General features: G+C 33.3%; 3 protein-coding genes across 10 annotated transcripts; 2 read left to right on the top strand and 1 right to left on the bottom strand.

Annotated features, from left to right (window-relative positions):
* Window positions 1-114: 114 nt before the first annotated feature.
* Window positions 115-10,987, bottom strand: LOC101206732 (SPX domain-containing membrane protein At4g22990). 3 transcript variants are annotated; one of them, XM_031886531.1, is made up of 11 exons: window positions 10,795-10,987; window positions 8,762-8,817; window positions 7,992-8,112; window positions 6,996-7,307; window positions 6,719-6,823; window positions 5,660-6,111; window positions 4,847-5,133; window positions 4,235-4,425; window positions 3,438-3,628; window positions 632-765; window positions 115-551 (listed from the first exon to the last, which is right to left on the bottom strand). In XM_031886531.1, the coding sequence occupies exons 2-11, from the start codon at window positions 8,812-8,814 to the stop codon at window positions 313-315; spliced, it is 2,085 nt and encodes a 694-aa protein (XP_031742391.1). In that variant the 5' UTR covers window positions 8,815-8,817; window positions 10,795-10,987; the 3' UTR covers window positions 115-312. The 3 variants fall into 3 exon arrangements, with proteins under 3 accessions (XP_031742391.1, XP_011656682.1, XP_031742392.1); XM_011658380.2 differs by lacking the exon at window positions 10,795-10,987 and adding an exon at window positions 9,195-9,482; XM_031886532.1 differs by lacking the exons at window positions 8,762-8,817; window positions 10,795-10,987 and adding an exon at window positions 7,435-7,786.
* A 1,652-nt stretch (window positions 10,988-12,639) lies between these two features.
* Window positions 12,640-14,051, top strand: LOC101223195 (protein-S-isoprenylcysteine O-methyltransferase A). 4 transcript variants are annotated; one of them, XM_031888201.1, is made up of 3 exons: window positions 12,640-12,787; window positions 12,901-13,122; window positions 13,213-14,051. In XM_031888201.1, exons 2-3 carry the CDS (start codon window positions 13,041-13,043, stop codon window positions 13,797-13,799), a joined length of 669 nt encoding a protein of 222 aa, XP_031744061.1. In that variant the 5' UTR covers window positions 12,640-12,787; window positions 12,901-13,040; the 3' UTR covers window positions 13,800-14,051. The 4 variants fall into 4 exon arrangements, with proteins under 4 accessions (XP_031744061.1, XP_031744058.1, XP_031744059.1 ...); XM_031888198.1 differs by having other exon boundaries at window positions 13,201-14,051; XM_031888199.1 differs by having other exon boundaries at window positions 12,642-12,797; window positions 13,201-14,051.
* Window positions 14,052-16,264: 2,213 nt separating this feature from the next.
* Window positions 16,265-20,391, top strand: LOC101204819 (flap endonuclease GEN-like 1). 3 transcript variants are annotated; one of them, XM_004153559.3, is made up of 8 exons: window positions 16,265-16,630; window positions 16,954-17,130; window positions 17,637-17,807; window positions 17,892-18,073; window positions 18,167-18,413; window positions 18,604-18,739; window positions 19,095-19,564; window positions 19,824-20,358. In XM_004153559.3, the coding sequence occupies exons 1-8, from the start codon at window positions 16,436-16,438 to the stop codon at window positions 20,064-20,066; spliced, it is 1,821 nt and encodes a 606-aa protein (XP_004153607.1). In that variant the 5' UTR covers window positions 16,265-16,435; the 3' UTR covers window positions 20,067-20,358. The 3 variants fall into 3 exon arrangements, with proteins under 3 accessions (XP_004153607.1, XP_031744075.1, XP_031744076.1); XM_031888216.1 differs by having other exon boundaries at window positions 16,461-16,630; window positions 16,954-17,514; XM_031888215.1 differs by lacking the exon at window positions 17,637-17,807 and having other exon boundaries at window positions 19,824-20,391.
* The last annotated feature ends 419 nt before the right edge of the window (window positions 20,392-20,810 follow it).

The raw sequence follows: 20,810 nt of genomic DNA, 5'->3' as shown, positions 1-20,810 counted from the left end.
AAATAATAACACTAATAATCCTAAAAAATAAATTAAACTATACAAGATCTAAATTTTATAAGGAGAAGGAAAAAAAACTTCAATTAGATTTGAGAGTATTCAAAATGTGTATGGTTAGAGAACCAACAAGATATAAGTAAATATAGAAGATTTATACAAAACCATATAAGCGTTTCAAAAATAGTTTCATCTTTACCAACAGACTTGGTAGCTTTCTTCTCAAACCAAGCTAAGCTTACCCATATGATATGTACATCATTTACACATTTTATACATGATAACGGGTGGAAGAGAAATAAGTAGAAAAGAAGATTAGTAAAGAGAGTTGTAGGTAAAACATGTTGCTATAATGGCATATACGCAAATAAAAAGTGAAGGAAGTAAGGTAATATTCAAGAGTTTACTTTCACTCAAGTACCCTGACAATGTTATTGTGCCATCTGCGATCACTCGAGCTATAGTTCCAGCTTCGGTGGAAAGTAAGCCACCATTAAATGTCCCACGTGAAAGTCTCGACGACATGACTCGAGAGAGAAGTGACAAATTTACACCTACATCGGTTTAACAATTAGAATGAATGTTATGGTAAATCTAGTTGTTGATGACTTTAGAGACAAGACTACATTATTACCTTCAAGGATTTCAGCAGAGACAAATGTGATTAGAGCCGAGCACACATATTGAGGTACTGAGTAAGGAATCAAAATATGGAAGCTCAAAATTACGCCTATGCAAAGCATAATTTCAGACGCAAGAAGAAGTTGCCTACAAGGAAATCAACATTATACATAAGCGGCCGGCCAAAGTAGAAAGAAATAATGTAGATCACACAAATTTGTGAGAACATGAGAAAATTACACCGATATAAGTAGCAAATAAATGAAATTACTTACAAAACAATGAAAAAAAGATTTTTATAACATGGCCATATATGCTACCATAACATACGTATTAATGTTAGGAGATGTAATGAATAGACTAAATGGTTGGTATATAGGTCTCGGTCAATAGGCCACTTTAGCATCGTAATTAAGGGTCCGTTTGGTAACGTTCATATTTCCTGTTTCTAATTTCTATTTTCATTTTTTAAAAAATTGAGATGTTTAGTAGCATTCCCGGTTTTTCGTTCTAAAAAAAAAAAGTAGAAACGTTTCTCATTTTATAATGAATTATTGGGGACAAAAAAATTAGTTTTTCCCATTCTCATTTCTCAATTATTTCTAATGGTTTTTTATTTTCTTTTTCTTCATTGTTTCTATTGTTTTCTTTTTTCTCAATTGTTTCTATTGATTTCATTTTATTTTTTCTCGATTCTATTTATTGGTTTCCTTTTTGTCAATTCCTTTTTCTTTTTGTCAATTCTTTTTATTGGTTTCTTTTTCCTTCTTTTCAATTTTTTTCTATTTCATTTTCCTGATTTTCTTTTTCATCTTATTTTCATCTTCTTCCCCAAATAACCACTCTCTATGTGGTTTTCTTTTTCTTCCTCTTATCTTCATCGTCTTTTCCAAATATTTCTCTCATCGTCTTCATTATCTTCCTCTTCGCCTCTCATGGTCTTCCTCTACATGACGTCTTCCTTTTCGCTAGATCTGAGTTTTCCTCTTCCTCTTTGCATGAATTGTGTTTTCGCCGAATTTGTGGGTTTTTGTCAGATTTGTATTTTAGTCGTGAGTTTTTGTCTTCTTTTTTGTCGTGGATTTTGGTCCTCCTTTTCGTTGTGGGTTTTCATCTTCCTCTCGTCGCTCTATTCTTCATATCTCTATCTTCATCTCGTTCTCCATATGATTACAAGAAGATCTTCCTATATAGGTTTGATAATTTTATTTTATTTTTACATTTAATGGAGGACATATATTTTTGTTTGATGTTTAATTGAATTAAATGTGAATAAAATATAAAATAAATTTCAAAGAAAATCAGAAAACAAAAAACAGTTATCAAACACATTTTTTGTTTCTGTTTCTTTTTTTCAAGAAACAAAAACAGTTATCAAACACATTACTGTTTTTTGTTCTAAAAAAAGAAGGAACAGAAAATCGAGAACAGAGAACAAGGAACAAAACGGACCCTAAGAGCCCGTTTGGTAACGTTTCTGTTCCCTGTTTCTTGTTTCTTGTTCCATGTTTCTGGTTTCATGTTCCTTCTTTTTTATATCAAGAAACAGAAATGTGTATGATAACTGTTTTTGTTTCTTGAAAAAAAGAAACAAAAACAAAAAATGTGTTTGATAACTGTTTTTTGTTTTCTGATTTTCTTTGAAATTTATTTTATATTTTATTCACATTTAATTCAATTAAACATAAAAAAAAATGTCCTCCATTAAGCATAAAAAAATTATTGAACCTAGATTGGAAAGTTTTCTTGTAATCTTACGGAGAACGAGATGAAGATTGGGATCTGAAGGACAGAGCTGGCGAGAGGAAGACAAAAACCCACGACGAAGAGGAGGACTGAAACCCACGGCAAAGAGGAAGACAAAAATTTACGGCTCAAACACAAATCTGGTAAAAACCCACAAATTCGACGAAAATCCACAACGAAAACATAATTCACGCAAAGAGGAAGATGAAAACTCATATCCAACGAAGAGGAAGGTGTTCCGTAGAGGAAGACGATGAGAGAGATGAAGAGTAAGACAATGAAGATGATAAAGACGATGAGAGGAAGAGAATGATTATTTGGAAAAGACAATGATGGAGATAAGAATAAGAAAAAGGAAACCACATGGAGAGTGGTTATATGAGGAAGAAGATGGAAATAAAAGGAAGAAAAAGAAAATCACGAGAGGAAAATGAAAAAGAAATAGAATTGAGAAAAAGGAAAATGAAACCAATAGAAAGAATTGAGAAAAAGGAAATCAATAAAAAGAATTTGAGAAAAATGAAAAGAAAAAGAATAGAAATAATTTAGAAAAAGGAAAAAGAAACCAATAGAAATAATTAAGAAACGGAAACGGGAGAAACTACTTTTTTTTTTCTCAATAATTCTTTATAAAATGAGAAACGTTTCTACTTTTTTTTTAGAACGAGAAACAGGAAAGGTCACCAACACCCCCGTTTCTTAAAAAATGAAAATATAAACAAAAAACCGGGAACGGAAACGTTACCAAAAGTTTCTACTTATTTTTGTCACGTTCATCACGTTGTACCAAATTAATCAATATTTATTTCATAAGCATATCACACCAACATTTCGTTCCTACTGTTAAAGGCAATCAAAAGAAATTCATGATTCAATGTTTCAGGATGTCATCAAAACTTTTTGAATTTTAGGGATTAAATAGACACACCCACTAAACTTATAATAACATTTTCCTACTTAACAAAAATAATTGTTCACGAATAAAAAGTTATTTTTAGTAAAAAAAAACAATAAATAAAAGAAGGTAATGTAAAGTAAACTCAAGCAACAAGTTGAGTCAAGTTTGGGGCTACCTTTCTTCGAATAAGTTACTGAGGTAGTTCCCAACAATGATGTTTACAGGGAGCACTGTCAAGCCAAGGCATGCTAGAAAGACTGCAACATTGGTGGTCGACCATACAAAGTAGTAGCCCGTGATTATACTCGACTCAGCAAGTACAATTTCCATTGCATATTTTAGCATAAAATATACAAATAGTTGCACCTGACAGTATACAACATTGTGGTCAATAAAAGCTCAAACGCATTTTAATTGACTTGACACTCAAGGGAAGAAACTAAAATGGAAATGGACGTCCATATGATATACCATTGACCATTGACCATACATTGGCTAAATAAGATATAAAGATTTCGTAGCGTTCAAATAACTAGAAACTTATATAAAGTAATTTCTCATATTATGTATCCATAGGATACAATAGATCAAATTATTAGATAGTGAGCTTGATCTATTTGCCACTCAAGGGCTCCATCTACCTTGATTTTCCAAACAATGTATAGATTAGGGAGTGAGTTTTTATGATTTTGAAATAATTGCAAATATTTTTGGAACATTTCCATGGTGTTTGATTACATAAAAAAAATGCTTTCTAAAATAAATACCAGGTTAATGTTCGTTTTTTTCCAAAAATGATTATGAGGGGCACTTTCAAAATACAAAACACATAAAGAACAATGATATTGCAACTACCGTGACTAGAGCACATCATTCCACACAAGAGCACTTGAAAGCTAACATAGAAAACTCAAGGAATGGAATACATAAAAAATGCATCAAAGCAGTAAGAGTATGAATGTACAACAATACCTTGACAGATGGTGTAAGTAACTTATAAGCTAACATTATTGAATTGACTGGTTTGCGAGTTCTTTTCGATTGTCCACCGTCATCATTGTCATCATCATCACATTCTTGATCTGCACATTCTTGCTTAGCTTCTTTGCTTAAAAGTAGTGGTTGTGTACAACCATTCTCCAAAATAAGTATTGCAGTTTTTCCTAAATCAGGTAAACAATACATTCCTTGATAAAATCAATTTATATTAGACAAGCAGCTAAATAATATAGTCACAAGTTAATCCATCAAAATGCACAAACAGATGAAATGATATCATTGATATGCATTATATTATTAGAATAGTTACAATTATAATTGAAGAGATCAATAAATGAAAACCATCATTTAATTTTCTCAAATTAAATATCCTTATGATCATATGTCTTAGCTTCAAAATTAGTGTACCTATAAGACCACAACATTTTTGGGGGTACCTTTAGAAATAATGATTTTAGCAAAAAATAACACTAGTGGTTGCGGAAGAGTGTAAGAGATTATCTAATTGGAAAGTCATGCAACATAATAAAATAGCCATTGATGAAAAATAGAGAAAAAGCTAAATGAGAAGTTTAGTTGACAAACCCGTATTAGCTTCCGATGGTATGACTGAAAAAGGCTCTTTGAAACAAATGCACAACCATACGAGAAAAATGAGCCATGCAAGAGCCATGGCCCAACCAGGCAAAGTGTCCTCATTAAATGTAATGAATAATATCTTGAAATTTCTTTGAAAAACACAAGCAAGAGCTGGACCACATGCCATTCCCAGTGCGCTTGCACTAACAAATCCTGCAGAAGCTTGCATTCGTAATCTCAATGGCACACAGTCGGTAATATAGCGCCGGTTAACTGCTCTTGCAGAACCCAACCTATATATATAAAAAATCATGAATTTCTGATTAAATAAATAATAGACAATCATCTATACAGGTTAGATTACAAATTTTTCAATGGATTATATCTATTTAATCTCAGACCTCAAAATTTTCAATTACATCTACAGACTTCATATTGTAGCCTAGTTGTTAACTAAATCATGTGGTATGCCTATTAGATAAATGTTGGTTGATTGAACTTATGTCGGATGAAGAAAGTGAACAGCTGGACAAAAATAAAGCAAGCGAACAACTTGCCATCCTTTTGAAGCAAGAGCATCAAGTAATATTCTATAGGTAATGCCATTTAATTTTGCCTGTTGTCCAGTTTCCACTCCTTTTTTTCCATTTATATGTTACATTAAGCAAAATAAGGATGTAACATCATCATTTAACCAAGTAAAACATTTAAATAAATTAAAATTTTACAAATGTAATTGAGGCTTTTATAAAGTTTAGAAATTAAATAACCACAACCAGTAACAAAATCACAATAAATGCTTGATTTGCAGTGACTTACCCACAGAAAAGACGGCCGACCAGAAGAACAGTGATGGACTTGAGATCATATGCCAGTGCATACAATGCGTTTCCCACTACAAGAATGATGCTACTAAAAACCAGTGGTTGCATGTATGACCTGTTTGACCAAGAACTGAAATAAACCGAAGAAAACACCTGTGCCACAGGCATTGCCCCAATCACAATGCCACAGACAGTCGCGGCAGCTCCCAAGCTCATGGTGTAGTTGTCAGCTGTTGGGACAATAATATATGTATTTACCATATACAAAAATGTGTTTACTAAGTTCAAAAGAAGTGACATAAAATTATATCTTTCATCAACGTTATTCTCAGCAGGATCTGATAACCCATCTTCTAAAAGCATGGCATGTTTTCCCAAAAATTGAAGAAAATTTGTGGAGTTTGATAATCTGTTTAGAGCTGCTTTGATGGAATCAATTACAGGGTCCTGCAATTAATATTTGTAGAGAAAAACTCCATTTATAAAGAAAGAAGTAAAATAAAAAGTAGACTACTATAAAGTGAGTGAAGAAGTGTGAAAATTCAGAGCGATTGAAAAATTTGTAGATCCCCTTTCTTAGCTTAAGACAGAAGTTATAGCATGAATCCTGATTCCATGACACGTCATCAGTAAATCTTTATAACTATTTACATGATGCACATCAAACTTCAAAATTCTTGTCTTCTTTTTTCTTTCGGAAATTGGACTTTCATTCAAATATAAAAAAGTCTATCGGTGATAAACTTCTATAGCTAATAGACTCTCAGTCTTTCAGTGATAGACCAATATTTTCAATATGGTCTATCAATCAGTAATAGACTTTCACAAATATTACTATATTTGTAATTCTTTTAAAATGTTGCTATCTATGCTAATATTTTGAATCTAATTGCAATATTTGCAACTATCTCAAAAATAATTAGCCTCTTTAAATTTTAAAATTGATCTTCCAACTGAAATATGATTACAAAAATAAGTTCAGCAAACTACGATTTAAGAATGAACGTAATCACAATGCACGTGCAATCTATTCTAATGCCTATAAAAAAAATACCTGATATGAAAGGTCAAGTTGATCATATATTGAGATGTAACTCTCTTTATGACCTTCAAGCTCTGCAAGATTATGAAATATGGCACCAGCGACAGCAACTATACCCTGAGCAATTAGCTTCAAGTTATCAATGCTTGGATGCAACATATGGTTATCATTACCTCCTATCAAAAAGCTCAATCTACAACTAAAAAGAAAATCAAGGAAACTTATAATTCCAAGGAGCCTTTAAATCAGAATTACAAGAAGAAAGGTGAAAGTAAGTTGGGCATGTTACCACTTGCTTAAAAACTTGTTTAAGTTGGGAATGAGGATGGTTAGCACGAGTTTTGACATAATAATCTGTAAACTTGTAGCCAAAGCGTTTATCGAACTTCTTTAATATCTTGCGTAGACCAATTGCATTTATCTCCACAAAAGCGAGAAGCCTCAGAAGATCTTGTCCAGCTGCTCTATATTGTTCCTGTAGTTCAGCAACGTTTGCTTCTGTAAGTTGTTGGGAAAGGGCGCCTTGCTCTTCACCAAGACTAGATAACCTCATTGCAAGTAATCCTTGTTGCTCCAACAAAAACAAAACAATCTTTTCAATCTGAAATAGCAATTAGCATTCCATTATTAAAAAAGCTTAGACTTGAATAAAATTGTAGTATAATTTTTAGGTCAAATAATTAGCTACTTGCCTCCATCTAAAACTAAAAGCATCCAAAATAAGTTACCTCTTCTAACTTTAAGGGACCTTTCATTTTAGCAGCCCCTCCAAGATGGTCTACAAGGTTCCTAACTACGTCTATCAATATGCGTTCCCTATTGTTTAGCTATTGTCAAGGAAATTTCAAGATATTAAACAGACTCATTCGTAAGATAATTTTGACATGGCTGGTTTCTTCTATTTTGCCATCAGTTTTGCTATTGCACTGGCCACTAGCTGTTTGTGACCTTTCTCAACTGTTATTGCAATTTCACGTATGGTTGGGCCTAAGTAGTAAGGACATTCCCTTGAGATTAGACGTGCCTTAAGTAATCTGTAACAAGCCAACTGCAACTTAACCAACTAAAGAAGTTTATTGCCTGTCATAATACAGAGGAGCGTATATAAGATTAAATTTCAGCAATATAATATAGTCACTAATTAGGATACGATAATCAAGCTAAACCATTTGTGAACTGTAGTTGAGATGTCGACCGTGGTAAAGTCTGTATTTCTGAATATAACCAAGTTCCTTGACGTAAAAGTATACTATCAATACGATCGGTGATGCATTTACATATTTACCTGAATATCTAATAATCTTGAGAAGTCCCTGAGCACATTGTAGTCATTTTGTGTTCCAATCTCTATTTGCTGAGTATATCTGTTAACTTTCTTCTTCATTAACTTATAATTGATATAATGCCTGTCATAGAAAAAATGAACATGTATTTGCACCTTTATTCATATGATGATCGGGTATTTCATATGAAAGAAATTCTGCTATGAAATATGTGCAAAAATAGTGAATTTTCAATGCACAAGATGATTCTTACCCATTCTAGTAGTCATAAACTAACTTCATCAACATTGATAAAGTACATACATGCATGTGCATGCATGTATGTATGATAAAGGATATCAAAAAGGAAGGAAAAGGTTGACGTTCTTAATTTGAGTCGGACAAAAGCAATTTTGAGATTTTTCTCATCGAAACGTTTAGCTTGTAAAAATTGCGTCAGTTACATGAGCACACAAGTTTTGAATGCACAAGACCATCAGTTAATGAGTGGTAAAACCAATTCTAAGTTGAGTCTTCAGAAAAAATTTCAAAATATACTTAATAAGTTAAAAAAGACGATCAACTTTTAGTATAATTAGTTAGAAGGGCATGAAAGTTTTTTTAGGCAATTAAAAGTAGTTGAAAAAGTGCTTCAGTTTAACAAAACTGCAATCAAAATCAAATCATCCCAAACTCAGAATAAATCAAACCATGCACCGCGTAAAATTTAGATACATATGTAATTAACAATCAATATTCGTGAATATAGTTAGTTGAGCTTAATTAGACATACTCTCGCCATTCTGGAATCTGCAATTCTCTCAACTTCTTGCCGAATGCAACCATATCCTTGAGCCAGTAAACAAACTCACCATTAGACATAGTCAAAAGAAACGGAACAGATTACAAAACTATTGACAGAACAAAAATGAAACCTCTCCAGTTTTTGGACGTATTAAATGTGTCAAGAATATAATGCAGTATAAGATCATATGAAAACAACTTTACTTCCAATTAAAGTCCGTTTGGATTGATTGTTTATAAGCTTAGTGGTATGTTATGTTGCATAGAGGCCGGGAGTGAGTGATAATGTGCAATAAATTATGAAGATGAAGAAGAAAAATGCATCAAAAAATTGGGGAGAGGAGACCGGTGTCCAAGGGGAAACCGAATGAAAAATAAAAGATTAAGAAAGTGGAGGAATGGCTTAGCGTGAGAAGACGAACATTATTGTTTATATCCTGCAGTCACACCCCCAATTTCTTGTTCTTTCTCTCGTGGCATTGCCCTAACTTAACTGGTACGGTATATAGAAGGGAACTTTCAAACTTCAGTTTATATATATTTTTTTTTGCTGCGTTCGAAATTCATTTTTCCCCCCTTCAATCTTCATTTACGATTCCATCATACTGGTACTTATCAGAATTGTTATGTTTTCTTCCTTCGTGATATTTTCCATACCTCCGAATCTGGAACCCAGTTTTCCTGATTGCATGCTTCTGTTCTTCTTCTTCTTCTTCAACAGATCGGTTTACATCTTAATCGTACGTTATTAGTGTTACACTTAGCAGTGCCATTTCTTTTTCAGGTAGTGATGTTATTCATACCACGTGCAGGCTCGTCGCAGTGCCATATAATCGAATTCGTGTTTTTCTTTTCGTTTATTTGATTATTTACTAAAATTGTTTCAAATGTTAGAATGGTTATAAAAATTTTACAAATATATCACAATTTTATTTAGTAAGTTTTGATATATTTACAAATATTTTCAATAATTTTAAAAACAATCTAATTATTTATAGTTATTTGTAATTAATTCTAAGTTTTGGAAAGAGTACAGACTCTCCTATGGTCGTTATTCTTGTATTATTCTCTAATAAAATTGTTTTTCCTCCATGTGGATATTAGCTAACACATTAGTTAATCAAACAAGTCAAATGAGTCAGATTCTCTTATATTTATTCTTTATTCTTTTTATTTTGTAACACCTTCCATGTCATTTAGTGTACTAAAAAATAAACCATAGTTCGTGAAAAATAGAGAAAAATTAACTTCAGAAATTTAATCACACTATGCAAGGATGTTTAGGGTGAAGATTTCTACCGAAAAATACTATTTAAAAATCACATTATTTCAAACGTAAATTAAATGCATGCTTCTGCCAAATTAAAAATTTTGAATTTTAACAAAATCGAGAAATTAAAAATGTATGTAAAACATATGAGAAATTGTGATTTTAATCCTTTAAAATATACAATTAAAGAATGTTTCACGTAGTTGTGGATTTAGATTGACTAAATGAAGTGTGTGCTAACAATTTTCAATAACTTATCCTTGCTTTTGAATTAAAAATATGTACATATTACTATTTAAAACAGAGAAAAAAATATGACCGTATGATGCGAAGCTTATATGAAAAAACAATTAATGGAGAGTTGAGAGTGACGTAAAGTTTATGCTTATGCTATTCTTAGTATCTGTTTAAATTAAATTAAGTTGAAATGTTAGGTTTTGTAGTTTAAGACCCCCGGATTTATTTATTTAAAAAACTTAGTTAAAATCCTGTCTCCATACAGAAACATATTTGTCTATTTCCAACCCAAAATGGGGAGAGAAAAAATGATGTTCATATATGAGGATGGAGGAAGAAGCCTCCCCTCCAATTACACACAAGCCTTTCATCTAAACTCATGAAAGCAATGAATAAAAGTAAGTAGAGAAGCTATGTGTACACAAAATATATATATGATAAATTAGAACATATATGGATGTGTGTGTGTGAGGTGGTAAAAAATTTAAATTAAGGTGAGTAGCAGTAGTAAGTACCTCTTTTATCTCTCTCTTCTGCAAAAGTCTTGGTTGATGAGAATTATATATTAATGGAGGAGTAGTTGCAATGCTGTTTTTGTAAAACTCCTTTCTGCTTTATCTTCTTCCAAAAATTGTTTTTGTAGAGAAGAGAGGAGAAAGTGGAAGTGGGAGTGAAAGTGAAAGTGCTTCTTCAGGTCCACATACTTTTCCTTTCTTTTCTCAATCTTTCTTTTCAGTTTTCAATTCTTTTAAAAATATTTTGGACCCTTTAAAAACAAATATATAAAATTTCAATTAATGCTCTCTCAATTTTACAACAGAAGGAGGTTTTTGTAAGTTTTAGGTCAAGGTAAATTTTATAAAATATTTATAGGTTATAGTAAAATTTTTAAATTTCGTCACACCCAATTTATATAATTCAAAATTTTGTTATGGTTTGTAAATATTTTAATTTATTTTACTATTTATATAATTCAAAATTTTGTTATGGTTTGTAAATATTTTAATTTATTTTACTATTTTTAAAAATTTAATCGCTGAATTTGTTATTTAATCATTTAAGCTTCTATTTGTATGGCTATATCATGTCAAGACACTGCATTTGATCATAAGCATAAATATAATTACGAAAACGAATCATATATTTCTCTTACGCTACAACTGTATCAATTAACAACGTCACAATTTTTTTTTTCAGATTTCTTTAGGTCGTGTAAACTTACCCTTTTATTAATTAAACTTCTAACTTTTTATAACTAAATCAATTTATACTATTTATTACAATTATGTTTTTGAAAATAGCATATCTGTCCATTCATTTTTACCCATCTAAAAGATGTATTCTCTAATTATAAATTTCAAATTTTTATAGGACAAGATAAAAAGTTTCCAGAGAGTATAATCAAACAAAACCCATCAAAGGTCTTGTTGTTATTATTTTTTTTTTAAATGTGGAGAATAACAGTGGCAATGACTATTACAAGTCATCCAGTCACTATTCTTATGTGTTTTAGACACATTGTCAATGAGTCATAATGATTTGATTCCATCGTATCCTTTTTAACTTTTTGTTTATTAAAGAAAACTCTAGAATCACATTAATAGGGGAAAAGAGGGAAGAACATAAAGGTGTACCTCCTCCAACTATACCTATAACTATTTTGGATTCCTAAATACTCTTTTTATATATATATATATAAATAATATTACTTTTAAAATATTTTCTTACCTGTAATAACCAATTATATAATTATTTGTAAATTACAACAAACTTTTTTATTTCATCATCGCCGTCATACATATGCTTAACATATTATCATCATCGATAGAGTTAGTATAAACCCTAGCCTCCCTCAACTTTATTTTTATATATATTATATTATAGAAAAAACCAACATAATATCAATAATTAGTTTAGTAGAAAATTCACATCTTAATCCCATTTGAACCTAGACTCAAGTGTTAACATTAGAATGGTTTTAGAAACAAGCAAAATATGAATAGAATAACTTTTAGAAGATATATATATAGACAAAGACAAAGAATGGAGGGTAATTATTTTAAACATGGTATGATAGTGTAATATGTATCCACATAAAAAGTAAAGTGAAATTTGAAAGGTAAGAGGAGGAAGAATGTCAGTGTGGGATGGCATATACGTTATGTGTTGGGGAATTTTAAAGGGGAAAGGGAACAAAAGTGGGGCAACAATTGGGTTGGAAATGGTAGGCCTGTGTGATTCTAGGGTTCACCATCCGCCCCTCCCCATCAACTTCTCAACTTCATTCTGGGCCTGGGCTTTGCTTTAGAATTTGGGCTCAACCCCATCACTTTGGAATGGTCTCCGCGTCGATGGCGCTAACTCCCTTCTGAATTACGTCAGACGAACCACACAAACTCTTGGCTTCCAGATCTGAGGCGCTCTCTCGCTACAAGCCTACAAAGCCTCCCAACGGTGAACGACGCAACCTTCAGGTCAGGTGTAACCCTAACCAACTACCAACCCTCGGTAGGTAATGGTAATAATACATATTTTCTTTTGAATTTTCAATGACGAATATTTTAAGGTTTTCTTTTTCTTACTTTCCTTCGAAGACCTTAACTTCTCATCTCTTCTTCTAGGGTTTTTCTTTTCACATCTATCTTCCAAAAATCAAACGTCTCATTTGCCGCCCACAACTCCAAGAGGAGATTAGTAAAATCTTTAGTATCCATCCCTGATACTTTGTTTTACGAACCTGGTTTAATTGTTCACATATCAGATGTTTTGCATAAAGGATCTCCAGCGTTTTCTACACAAGAATTTCCCTGTCTTGGTGTTATATGGCTCTGCATCATTTTCAGGTCTGAACTAAGATCCTGTAATACATTTTGAATTCTTTTTTGGTGTGGGAGAGGCCGTATCTCATACTTTGCCGTCAGAAAACATGACAGAAATACTCAGTTACACCGCATGCAGACAGTTGTCTCAGATGGTTTCTGCAATCATCTTCTTTCACGCTTCTGAATATATCTTAGCAGTTGGCATTCATGGGAGATCCAATGTTACTCTAAAGTCCCTTCTGATTAGCAAAAACTACCTCTTGGCAATGATCTTATCTTTCTTAGAGTACTTCCTTGAAATTGTGTTGTGTCCCAGTCTGAAGGAATACTGGTGGGTTAGTCAGACAGGCCTTGCAATGGTTGTAGTTGGAGAAATCGTCCGTAAACTGGCCATCATAACTGCAGGCCGGTGTTTTACACATCTGATCAAGATCTATCATGAGGACCATCACAACCTGGTTACTCATGGAGTCTATAGCTTTGTCCGTCATCCTGGATACAGTGGTTTCCTCGTGTGGGCAGTTGGCACTCAAATCATGCTCTGTAATCCCATTTCAACCATTGCATTTGCTGTTGTGGTTTGGCACTTCTTTGCTGAACGGATTCCGTATGAAGAGTACTTCTTGAGACAGTTTTTTGGCCATGAGTATGAGGAGTACGCGAATCGGGTATCTTCTGGAGTGCCATTTGTGAAATGAGCTTGGACTGATGATTTTGATGCTTCATCAACAGAGTTCATGATTCTGTCCTTGAGGTATTTGGAACTTTTTAGGGGAAGTAGTTTTTGTGTTGTATATTAAGGCTACTGATTGATGATTTTTGGGATTGCTTCTATGGTTAACAAGCCTTTGGATCTACTTGTAACATTTTTGTCAGTTATAAAGGAAATATATATCATTTAAACTCCCTTGAAGAATGGGATATGAAATTCCTTGTCTGGATTTTAGATCCTTGTTATGTGTTTGAAGTGTTGAAGAGACAGAACTTATCATATCTAATCCCTGTTATGTGTCTAAGGGATTTTGTGAATCAATCTTAGAATATTGTAGTGAATGGGTAAATTATAATTTTAGCGTAAACATGGAGAAGGGGATAAGAGGTTGGTTAGTTTACATTTTTTTTTAAAGGAATAGACGTTAGTTGTTAGAAAGAGAGAAGTACTAAGTCAAGGTCTTGGGTTGCAACTCAGATTTTATTGTATGATAGCAGTTATAAAGATTACCGGCAGGTAGATGTTTAGATTCCGGGAAAATTTTATCATTACTTAGTTCATATACAGTACATGTAGAAGTAATAATATACAGAGAAACTTAAAGATGATGATTACAGAAACAATTCCATAAAAATGAGAAAAGTATAAAAGAAGATGAAGAATGGATTGTAAATGAATGAATTTACAGAAGCAACTTTCTGGAGTTGATGAGGGTAGGGGTAATTTGGATGAGGAGTCCTGGGAAAACATCATCGGAGTCTTGAATGTGGGGATTGTTGTCAACGATGAAGGGATCGCCGCACTTGGCACTGATTGTATGCAGCGTCTCGCCTTCTTTGACAACATAGATGTCGTCGCAGGGCCTGGATTCTGCAGAGGCCACCACTATGATCAGCGCCATCACAGTTACGAAAACAGAGAAGTAGGAAGCCATGGGAGACACCAGAGGTATATTAGTAGTTCACAGTTACCAAAATCATTCTTCATTCGCATTTTGGTCTGTATATATTATAAACTTTAAGTTAAGGGGGAGAAGAGAGGTCAGCTATGGCGGTTTTGCAATTCCACGCTACCACCATCAGGGGATGTTTCCTCATATACACCTCAATTTTCATTCCACTTAGACTTTTCTTTTAGAGTCATTTTAGAAATTATTAGAACTTTCATCAAGATAATTTGTTTATAAATTTGATTTTTATATAATCATTTTAACTGTTGGTTTTATTTTTTCTAACGTGATTTTCACACTTGAAAAAACAAAACATGCTTAGTAAGTTGTTTTTCATATGAAAAAATAAGTAAATAAGTATATATTATATGCAGAGAAATATAGAGATAAATGGTTTTGATTTATTCATATTTCGGTATTACCGTTCAAAGTTGGGGTGCAATATAATAAAGCTGAATTCCAGAAACTTTATATTGCATAGGGCTGCTTTGAAGAAACAAATTTGATTGGGTCAATTATTATGTCCAAAAGTGTGAAGTCAAATATCCATATCATAACTTTATGTTTAATTAACACAAATGTAATTACATGAATAGTAAAAAAACGAATATTGATCCCCTAATTTGAAATTAAACTAAGCTACGTTCTCCATTAATTTTGTAAAACTCAGTTTTGGTATATAGATTTTCATCCGGTATTGGTATGAACTATTATATAAGTTTCCAAATCCCAACAGTACCAACAATTCCACTATAATCACTCCCACTCCAAGCCACAGCACAATGATACATGAACCTATTTCAACTTAAAATCAATTTCGAAATAATTGTGTGTATCCCTCACCCTCACCCACGTATTATTGTATGTATCAAAATTATTATGTTTATAGTTGTACGATTATTTGATTAAATTAAAAGTTTTTGCCTTCAAATTGATACCAACGACTAATTTACTTTCAAGTGGCAAAAGTAGATTCAATTCATACTATATTATTTCAGTTTAGTTTTAATGTAGCATTTTCGTTTGATTATCATCTCACATACATCAGTCTGATACCACACATTTTCTATTTTCTTTTTAATCAAATAGGAGCAAAATAAATGAGTATTTAGATGATTAATAATGGTTTAGGAACAAAATTCTCTAATTCTGTTACGTGAGACACGTTTTCTAAATGTCAAAATTCTCAATTATACATTCGAGATGAGTTAATTATCATAATTGTATTTTCGTTGATGTTCATTAATTATTTTTCTTTTCCAATTTGAGGTAAACTCTTTTTCTTAAAAGGATGACCGTACAAATTTAAAAGGTGTATAACTTGTACTTTTCTTCTTCTTAGATTTAGATTGTCAATTTGTATAGACACTTAATTATAAATAATTAGAAAATAAAGTTACCGTTTGAAATTGAGTATGGTGAGGCCAAGGGCCCAAAATTGGGGCAGCCCAAATCCACATTTATGGAATTTTAAGGGAAAAAAAGAAAAGAAACTATGGCCCTTTCTAAACGTTGTAACGGTAACAAACCATCAACATTCTGAAAATTGAAGTTTCTGCTCAGAGAAAAAATGAAGATCAACATCTTCTTCTCAAACTATCAATCAATCACTACAACGAAAAACTCCAACTTTCTCTTGAATTCATGAACCCATTTCTGAATCACTCGATGCAATGGGAGTCGGAGGCCATTTCTGGGATTTACTGAAACCTAATGCTCGAACTGAGGGCTTTGATTTCCTCAGGAACAAGCGAGTCGCCGTCGACCTCTCTTTCTGGATTGTCCAGCACGAGACCGCCATTAAATCCACTGCTCGAAGCCCCCATTTGAGGCTCACATTCTTCCGCACCATCACTCTCTTTGCCAAGGTCTTCTTTTAGTTTAGTATTTCGTTCCTTTGGGTGCAAGAATTTCGCGAGTAAATTCTCATGACGTTGTGGGAATTGATCTTGTGGGTATAAGAATTTCAGATAATTCTTGGGTTTTATGACCTTTCTTTGATTATCCCCTTTTGTTTATTGCATAGTGACTTAAAATGAAAAAAAAATTGGGAATTTGGTTGGTTATAATTCTTCTGGTGTAAGTTGATTATGTTTCTCTTGTTCTGTTTTTTGTTGATGGCATCAGTAAGTTGTTGATTTTTGGTGGGATTTGATTCAAGCTGATGGTGATGGTGTTGTGTTTTTTGCAGTTTGGTGCGTTTCCTGTGTTTGTAGTTGATGGAACTCCTTCACCCTTGAAATCCAAGGCAAGGATTGCCAGGTTTTCCCGGTTATCTGGTGTTGACACTTCTGATCTACCAAAGGTTGAAGATCGCATTTCTGTTCACAGAAATCGCAAGTTTGCAAAATGTGTTAAAGAATGTGTGGTAGGGTCTTTCACTTGCTTTGACTGATTTCATCATATGTATATCCATCAATTTAGACTTCCCTTGATCTTATATTCTTCTGAACGATAATGGTATGGTTTCACGGGCTTGGGATGTCTGGATATACCCTCCAAATTCCTAGTTCCAAAACTTGAGGTGAAATAGTAAGAAATGTTTTCTGAATTTGCATTACCTCTTGGAGTTGACCTTGGGTGAGTGTAGTCTCCTGAAGATTAGTGAGATGTGCCGTGACAAAAAATTGATTTTAGAAGATAAATGGTGCTTCACCTTGGTTTCTTGTTATTATATTCTATATTTTAAAGTCTCTTCAATGTTGGTGTACATGAGCTTTGTCACTGCTCCATGGGAAAATTTGAGCGTAAGGTGCGATTAATTTGTGCCAATCCATTCTTATTGTGTTACTCCTTTCAGACACTGGGATGTTATTGTTTGATTTGATGGACTTGCAATGCCCATCACGTGTCTTACTAATAGCTGCTTCATAGGAACTGCTTGAGCTATTTGGGGTGCCCGTTTTAGAAGCCAAGGGTGAAGCTGAAGCTCTATGTGCTGAGTTGAATCAAAAAGGCTTTGTGGATGCCTGCATCACAGCTGACAGTGATGCCTTTTTGTTTGGTGCCAAATGTGTAATTAAAAGCTTCAATCCCAATTCAAAAGCAAGTGCTCCTATCTATATGAGTCCTCTTTTACAAGTGACGTCTTTAATCTTACCACGTTCTCTTGAATATCATCACATGCAGGAACCACTTGAGTGCTACTTCATGTCAGATATTGAAGCTGCTCTTGGGTTCAATAGGAACCATTTAATAGCAATCTCTCTCTTGGTTGGAAATGACCACGACTTAAATGGTGTGCAAGGAGTTGGATTGGATACCGCTGTTTGTTTCGTCCAAGATTACACAGATGATGAGATTTTAAATAAGTAATATTTAGCTTACATGTGTTTCCAAATACCAAAAAGTATATTTGTAGCATTGTAATTTTAATTGTGCTTAAACTGCTGAGTTTTATGCAGATTGTATGAAATAGGCAACGAGGATACTACACCACTTCAGAGTGGTCTTGAATTGGTAAATAACTATGGACAATCTTCGGAAACGAACTCAAGAAAGATCAAGTGTTCTCACTGTTCCTTCTGTGGTCATCCAGGCAGCAAAAGAGCCCACATTAAGTTCCCCTGCGAATACTGTGATGTTAGTCATGGCGAGGGTTGTATCAAAAAGCCTGATGGATTTAAATGCAATTGTTCCTCCTGCAATATGGTACCTCATTGTCGTTTCCCTTTATTTGACTTTCCTTTGCACTGTGATCTGTTTGTATCACAATTTTTTAGTCTTTGTCCTATTAGCATCCATAATTTGTAAAGACTTCTCTGCTTTGTTTGCTTCTTTTACCTGATAAACACAAATTTTTTGTTTGTTGAAAAGACATTTTTCTGTTCATGATGGGCAGGATCGAGAAGAAAAGGAGAAAAAGAAGCAAGAAAATTGGCGATTAAGAGTTCGCAACAAGATTGCTATGGAGCCAAATTTTCCCAGTAGTGAACTTATTCAGATGTACCAGTGTGACAATCACAGTTATTTTAGTGGTACGAGTGGCTATGTTTGCATTTCAAGTAGCAAATATTGGTAACAGTGCGTTTGGTTTGATGAACAAATCTCTGGGTGCTGCTGTGATCCATGACTGATGAAATTTTGTAGCGTACTGGCTCAGGCAGCAGATGCCATTTTTTTTAACAAACACCTCCATCTTCTTCTTTTATGTGACAATATACTTACAGAGACTTGTTGTTTTCAATAAACACCTATTGGTTGGCTATATTAAATGAAGTGTCAGTTTGTTTGAGAATGCCTTTTCCCTCTTTTTTTAGTTAGTGTCTAAGATTGTCTTGAATAATTACACTGTTATCTCATTTGATCTAATTTGATCTCATTCTACTGCAGATGATGACCTTGTCTTATCCTGGGGAAGCCCAAGAACCGAAATGCTAGTTGATTTTTTAGTTTTTCATCTACAATGGGAGCCATCGTACATTCGTCAGAGGATGCTTCCCATGCTATCCACCATTTTTCTCAGAGAAATGGCTAATAATCCAACTCAAACTTTGCTTTACGGCCAATACGAGTTCGATTCTATACTCAGAGAGAAAATAAGATATGGACATTCCTTTTATGTTGTCAAATGGAAAAAGGCCGTCCCTGCAATTAGCAGTACATATGAAGACTCTTCGGGGGAATTTGGCACTGGGCCAGACGACGCCATTGATGTCGATGAAGCAGTGAATTTGACAGATGAATCTGATTCTCCAAAAATTCATATTCAAGACGGGTGCTCGTTTCTATTGACTGATGAGAATATGGAGCTTGTTGCCGCTGCTTATCCTGAACAGGCTGCCAAGTTTTTGCAGGAAAAGGTAATCATCATCATTTGTGTTTTTTGTTCAATCCTTCATTCCTTCCTTGTATCATTTATTGTACTGTAACACTGAAGAGGGAATGGGGCTTAGCTCTTTAAAGCTTAGTTTCTGTGCTTTCGTTTGGGGAGGACTGCAGTTTACTTGTAGGACTGATGAGTGCTTGTGTTGTGTGTTTGTTTGTGAGTGTGATGGATATATTTTACACTGCAATGAATAATTTTCACTTATGTTTGAAAATTCTTGGTTGGAACTAAAGGAAATGAAAAGGCAGAAGACCCCAAGCACACCGGCTTGTGAGACTAGCGGAAAGTCTGATTCATCAAAAGCGAAAGGTGTCCAGTTAAGTATTACTGAGTTCTACCGTGCAACAAAAACACAACAAACAGCAGACACAACAGATTTGACCAATGAGGACGAGGAGACAAGCACGGGAAAGAGGAAAGCATCGAGCTCTTCCACTCTTTCGAAGTCAGTAAGGCGTCGCCTTTTGTTTGACTAGAGCTCAGCTATTGTGTGCACTCCGATGATTATGGAGTGCAAATCCTATAGTTTAGAACATATGTATAAAGCTTGTTTTTGCTAGAGCACTCTTTGATTGAGCTGCTGTGTTTGTGTGCCCTCTGATTATGGAGTGCAAATTCTATAGTTTTAGAATGTAAGTATATATTTTTTTTTTTGGCTGATCAAGATATTTTGAGCTTTTTTTTTGTTTAGGCATTGATTGGTGCTTTTAATGATGTAATTATAATACATTAGGTTTAGCAAAGATCTTGATTTCTAATTTGGTTAAATCTTTCTGAATGTTACTCCCAACGTTCAAATTATTTAGTCAATGTTTTTTCGATATATCTTAGCTTTCTTTGAAAAATAATGATTATAATTTCTATTAAAAAAATAGCAGAATGTGAATATGTTTTCTAAAATGGGAGAGAGAATGTTGATTCCTAAACTAATAATAGGAACTAATTATTTGTTTTTTAGATGGCAAAACTGTATAAAATATTAATAAAATACAGTAAAATCTTAGATTTCATCAATGATAGAATAGATTTTTCTATCAATGTATCAATGTAAAGCATGAGGACTAGTTCTGAATATTAAAAATTATAATGATTGAAATGGAATCAACAGTAAAACCAAAATTGTGTTTCAACTTACATGTATGGATTATGGATTGTTCTACTGCAAAATGTTATATGATTTAAGGGTTTTGTCCTTTCATAAATTTTTAGTTTCATTTGAG

This window comes from Cucumis sativus, chromosome 6 (genome assembly GCF_000004075.3).
Source record: "Cucumis sativus cultivar 9930 chromosome 6, Cucumber_9930_V3, whole genome shotgun sequence".
NCBI classification, from domain to species: Eukaryota; Viridiplantae; Streptophyta; class Magnoliopsida; order Cucurbitales; family Cucurbitaceae; genus Cucumis; species Cucumis sativus.
Note: the sequence above shows the minus strand (reverse complement) of the source record. Positions and strands in the feature narration are given on the sequence as shown.

Bases quoted from the DNA above. Each gene is read 5' to 3' on its own strand.
- LOC101206732 (XM_031886531.1), bottom strand. From the start codon at position 8,814: ATGGTTGCATTCGGCAAGAAGTTGAGAGAATTGCAGATTCCAGAATGG. The intron at 6,824-6,995 runs GTAACATGCCCA...CTAATTGCTCAG, and splicing joins AACAAGTTTTTAAGCAAGTG to GGTATAGTTGCTGTCGCTGG. The intron at 5,134-5,659 runs GTAAGTCACTGC...TTATATATATAG, and splicing joins GTCGGCCGTCTTTTCTGTGG to GTTGGGTTCTGCAAGAGCAG.
- LOC101223195 (XM_031888198.1), top strand. From the start codon at position 13,041: ATGTTTTGCATAAAGGATCTCCAGCGTTTTCTACACAAGAATTTCCCT. The intron at 13,123-13,200 runs GTCTGAACTAAG...CTTTGCCGTCAG, and splicing joins TGGCTCTGCATCATTTTCAG to AAAACATGACAGAAATACTC.
- LOC101204819 (XM_004153559.3), top strand. From the start codon at position 16,436: ATGGGAGTCGGAGGCCATTTCTGGGATTTACTGAAACCTAATGCTCGA. The intron at 18,414-18,603 runs GTACCTCATTGT...CATGATGGGCAG, and splicing joins ATTGTTCCTCCTGCAATATG to GATCGAGAAGAAAAGGAGAA. The intron at 18,740-19,094 runs GTACGAGTGGCT...ATTCTACTGCAG, and splicing joins CAATCACAGTTATTTTAGTG to ATGATGACCTTGTCTTATCC.